The 5,869-nt window shown below is 27.1% G+C and overlaps 1 protein-coding gene across 1 annotated transcript; it reads left to right on the top strand.

Annotated features, from left to right (window-relative positions):
- The first annotated feature begins 237 nt into the window (after window positions 1-237).
- On the top strand, window positions 238-1,683 carry LOC129320976 (F-box/kelch-repeat protein At3g06240-like). The gene has a single exon (XM_054966683.1). The coding sequence runs from the start codon at window positions 397-399 to the stop codon at window positions 1,468-1,470; it is 1,074 nt and encodes a 357-aa protein (XP_054822658.1). The 5' UTR covers window positions 238-396; the 3' UTR covers window positions 1,471-1,683.
- The last annotated feature ends 4,186 nt before the right edge of the window (window positions 1,684-5,869 follow it).

The following is a 5,869-nucleotide window of genomic DNA, read 5'->3' as shown; positions in this document are numbered from 1 at the left end:
AATATTATATAATTGATTTATTTTTTTATTTAAAGATTGTGTTTAAAATTTTATATATTTTTTTTTTTATTTTATTATATTAATAGTGATGAGATTAATAAAAATAATTTATAAATAGGAGACGGGGTATTATCTTACATGAAAAAGAAGGATTCGATTCTTCCTCTTCTCATTCGGTTTCGTATAAATATGTGTCTCCACGTAACACTGTGAGTCTGTCGCCACAAAACCCCCAATCATGGTACGTTTCTCTCTTCTCTCGTGGACGCCTGTATGAGCCTATCTGCTGTAAAACCCTTCTTCTTCTTCGTCGGTCTTTCGGTGAGTGAATTTGACCTGAAGAAGAACACGCTAAAGAAAACCTAACAAGTCCAGGCAAGTTCAGAAGAAACGAAAATGCTGAGCGCCAATCTTCCTGAAGAAATTGTAGAGGATATCGCAGCGAGGCTACCAGTGAAATCCCTGCTTCGATTCAAATCAGTGGCGAAATCCTGGTACGCACAAATCACTGATCCATATTTTGTAACGAGACAATTTGAATGCTCTGATTTGATCACCAAAAACCATCGTCTCCGGCTGATCTCCCGATTGCACTATCTCACTCTGAAGCCTTGCATTTCCCTAGTTTCCAACCAGGAATCCGACGATATAGAATTGCCATTCCCCGAGAAGAATGTGGAATACATATTTTTTTATGGTCAATGTAATGGGATTTTCTGTCTCTATGGGGTCTATGGAGAAGATAGTGCTGGTCAGGCCAGCTTGATTCTGTGGAACCCAGGGACAAAAGAGGTGAAGATCCTTCCTGCATCTCAGAACCAACCCAAAGACATGGTTTATGTCATATTTGGGTTTGGGATTGATCCCATTACAAAGGACTACAAGGTTGTTCGATTTGGGAATTTGGCTTTTGAAGGAAGAGAACAACCTCCAGTTGAGGTGTATAATCTCAGTACTGATTCTTGGAGAACCATTGATGCTATTGTCCCTGCTTTTCGATTGTGTTATCCAAAATGTAGGGCTTATTTGAATGGTGTTTATCATTGGCTAACTGATGATAACAATGATCAGGCCATTTTGTGCTTTGATTTCAGCAAAGAGGTGTTTGGGAAGATCCAATTGCCTCCTGCAAAAATTGACGAGTCTCATGAATTAACTGTTGCTGTAATTGATGAGAGGCTTGCCTGTGTTGATACATTTTGCATGACCAATTACAAGTTTGAGATTTGGGTGATGAATGAGTATGGTGTTGACAGCAGCTGGGCTAAGAAGTTTGTAGTTGGACCATGCCCTGAGTTTGGTTCATTTCTAGGATTTTGGGGAGATGATGAGATTCTTGTTGAAGATGAAGGTCAATTGGTTTCATATAATCTTGGGAATAAGAAAATACAGAGGTTTGAAATTCATGGAGTTCCAAAGCTATTCAGAATGTTTGAGTATGTGGAAAGTTTGGTTTCTTTGAAGAACTAAGAATATCATAAAGTGAATCTTCTACATTCATTCATTCAGAGAGAAAGGAGAACATATAGAAGGAAAAGTGCTACATAAGATTTACATCTTATTTTTATGCTTTTCTCTTTTTTTCCTATCCTTTTTTTAATGCGTTCATATGCATTTATTTTGTGGATGTAGAATATTCATTATGACATCTTGAAAGAGATGTAATATTTTATCATTTGAATTCAGATGGAAATAGTTACTTATAAGGATAATAAGACTTTTATCAATTTGTTGGGTTTGGCTTTCTTTCTTTTTTCTTTTTTAAATCTTATCCAGTTGTACTTTCTCACATTTTCTTTACAAATCTTATGTTGACTGCCTACAATATAGTTTATAATCATTTAAAAACGTTACAAGATGATGTCATTTAAATTTAATTATCTTGTTTATTTCAAAAACAAAAAACAAAAACGTCTGATGTACCTTGAAGAGATACAGAGCAAGAAGAGAATAGAAAGTAATTTACATCAAGGTGGGAATTTTGACTTACACAATTTTTATATAAAGACGAGAGACTATGCATTGTAATGACAATTAAATAAATATTGTGTAAAAATATAAGGAATTTTGGATATTTCAAGATGGAATTAATAAGATTTTTCCAAAGAAAAAACTCTTAATTAAAAGGTATAATTAATAAGATTTTACATCCAATTACATAAAGATAAACATGAAAAAAGTGTGTAATCTTAAAGATAATTAACTAACTCATTATTTATTGAAAGTGTAATTTGACTAAAAGTGTCTTGTAATACTACTAAACAGAGGGAGGACATACTAATCTTTATATTAATTACAAAATTAAGTCAATGCTAATCTCCTAATTATTTACAATCAAGCACAATCAGTACTCTTGGGCAAAAAAAAAATCACAAAGCTAAGTTTGTTGCAAATATAGGAAACACGTGATTCTCTTAATTCTCAATAATTAAAACAAAAACAAAAACTCTGGTTGATCATTGGACTTAATGTGGTTTGTGAATTTTGTTTATGCACAAAACCATGTTTAATTTAATAATAAATTTTGTTCATGCACAAAACACCGGTTGATCATTGTTTTTTGCGTTAAAACAATAAATAAATTCAATGAAAAAAAAATGGCAACAACTAGGTTCATTTGATATACTGTATAAAATAAGCCTTTTTTGCCAAAGTTTAAAATAAGGCTTAATTTTAATGGTATAAATTTTAATAGCAAGCATGCTACATATTCGTTGGTGTGTTAATATAAAATATTGTTCAATATAAATAATAATATCGTATATGTAACGGTATATGATATAATATATTTATTAAAATTATAATATAATATATTTATTATATTATATTAAAATATATAATATATTTATTTAATAATAAAAAATACCTTTCATTCAAAAAATATAATATATTTATTAAAAAAATTCAATGCCATATATTTTTTACAAAATAATTTAAAGTTAGAGTGATTAAACATTTTAAATTTATAAAATGGTCTTGCAATTTCTTATTAAAAATATAAAAAATAAATATTTTAAAAACAATTTACCAAATTTGAATTCTTATTTTCCTTTTTCAACATTGTGTGAGTGAAATAGTTTGATTAGATTTTGAACTCCCCAGTGAATTGTTTATCAAAAAAATAACTCTTCAATGAACTAATAGGCATTGGTCCAAGTAGAAGAAATTATAATCACTTAAATACAAAGCCTTGAGTTTGAGTTCATGTAAAAATATTACCTTTAATTTGCTCAAATCTAACATAGTTAAATAGTAATAAAAAAAATCTCTTAAGTAAACTAAAATCCTCTCTCTCATTTGATTGTCCGAAAGCGAAAGCAAAATAAAACTTATTAAACAAGAGGAAGAAGAAGCATAAATTCTTTTTTAACTAAGTTTGATTTTTTGTCATCTGAAATAGAATTGTTTTCATTGGAAAACTTGCAGCAAAACAGTTGGCAATGAATCTCAAAAAATTTCTTATATAGTAACAATTTTCATTCTAAAAGTTTCAGATTTTGGTAATAAAATGATATCTTATTCATCATGTTACAGTTGTTTTGATTGCAGCAAGAAAAACAATGGAGTACATAGTTCGTAAATTATATCAGAGTGATGAATTGTATCCTAGAAGTTGATATTTATACTTTTGGAAAGATTTTAATAAAAATGGCAACATAAAGGAATTTGAATGTATATATAGAATATTAAAGCCTCATAATTTATAACCAATTTGATGAGAATAAAGATGGAAATATAAGATTTGACAAAATAAAAAGATGATTCAACCAATAAAAAATTAGTCATAAAGGCAGTTTAGTATATACAACTAAATCCTACTAATAATGAATCATCAGGAAACAGGGAAATAGAAAAAATTGATAATAAATTAATAGTGAAATTTCAATTTATGATCATTTGGGAATATGAGTTTTATGTTTCTTTTTGGTGAGATTCTAATCTATAGTTGGAAGTACACCCTTTGATGATTATGTTTTTAAGGTACAGAGAGAAATATTTTTTTTAATTATATTTATAAATCATGTTAATAAATTTTTTTACCCTTTATTAAATATTGGTAAGTGACAGTATGTATATCTAATAAATGCAAAGTTAAAAATTTTTTAAATTTTTAAATTTGGTTAATGGGTTAATAAATTATAAAAAATTAATTTTAATAAAATATATAAATAAAATAGAGTACTGACAGGAGAAATTTTTAGATAGATCGAATGCACTGCATCATTTATGATATGTTCAATTAAAATACTTCAATCATTTAAATAAAATTTTACCTGATATTATTTTAATTAATTTTATTCTTATAATAGAATACATAATTAATTTATTACCTTTTTTTCTCTTTATTATCATTGATAATAAAATTAATTTATATATAATATCATTTAAATATTATTTTATTTATTAAATAGATTATAAATAACATGACATTTGGATTACCTAAAATTTTATTGAATTGAAAGAACATTCCATATTCCTTGGGAGAAACAGCTGCAAAAGTTTCCTTCTTTTAATATAAGAGTTTCTTTTTTTTTTTTTCCTTTTTTTCCTTTTGTGTTTTAAAAGAAGCATTTATTGTCACTTTGCCTGGCTTGGCGTCCACCTTAACTCTGGGTACGTTGAACAAATGACATCAAATCAAATTTGAAAAAAAAAACAGGAGATGCACTATGAAATGATGCCAATAAAAGTGTATTTAAAATGATAAAAAAATTCTCTCTGCCTAAAAAAAAAAATTAAAGTGTTTTTATTTTAAGTTATAAATTACTAAAGCCATGTTATGACGACACCAACATTTAGGTTACAACCTGAAACCAAATACCGTGTATATTACAATTGAAAATTAGGAAAATTACTTGCAAGTTCCTTGCAAAAAGTGCAACTACACCAAAATTCCATCAAATTCACTAAATGATAATAAAGTGTCAAATTATGTAAATAATTTTTAAATTTGAATACAAAAATGTACCAGAATTTTTTTTTTTTAAGTCACCCTTCTCCCATGCTCCCTGCCAATTGTCAAAGCTACGGCCAAGCAGGCAAGCACTGGATTCAATACAGAGAATTACTCCCTTTAAATAAAAATTACATATATAAATAAAATTTATTAAATATATATTTTAAATTTATTATTTAAAATAAAAATATAAACTTTTAAAAATTCTATTTATTTAGTAATCCATGTAAAATAATATTAAAGAGAGAGAATATATAATAATAAAAATAATACTAAAAAAATGTCATTAATGAAACATTATTTTTGTTAAATTATCTTATATTTTAAAATAATAAATAATTTTTAAAGTTATCTTATAAATTAGGATAAAAAGAGTACTAGTAAAGTATAGTTATGATATGATTTTATTGCATAACCAGGTAGATCCCAATATATACGTATATAGCCACTAGATCACTGAACTCAATATATGTGTGTGCAGGGATAATTTAACTTTTAATCCCTAATGTTTGGGAGAGTTATTTATTTAATCTCTCAAATTTAATTTTTATCATTTTAGTTTTTAACATTTCATAAACTTATATAAGTAATTATTAATCTTTTGAGAGAATTAATATTATTAAATTACGCTAACATGGCTAATTAAATGACGATGTAGCAATCATGCAGATTAAAAATGTGAAAAGCAAGAGTACTAACTTCGACAAGGAAAAAAGCAACATATTTAATAAAAAAAGAGCCACATAGATTAAATTAAGAATTATAAAATAGTAAAATAAATAACATACCAGCAATTAATACTGGGAGATTTGACTTATGTGTATTAATTAATCCATATGTATATTTCACATCAACAACTTAGTTTATATGTCAATTTTTTTATGGCTAATTTGTCTGAAAAAACATGGAGAG

The sequence above is a fragment of the Prosopis cineraria genome, unplaced genomic scaffold, assembly GCF_029017545.1.
Source record: "Prosopis cineraria cultivar Desert tree isolate PC_DT_omini unplaced genomic scaffold, ASM2901754v1 PC9, whole genome shotgun sequence".
Lineage (NCBI taxonomy): Eukaryota > Viridiplantae > Streptophyta > Magnoliopsida > Fabales > Fabaceae > Prosopis > Prosopis cineraria.
This window is presented reverse-complemented; position numbering and strand designations above follow the sequence as displayed.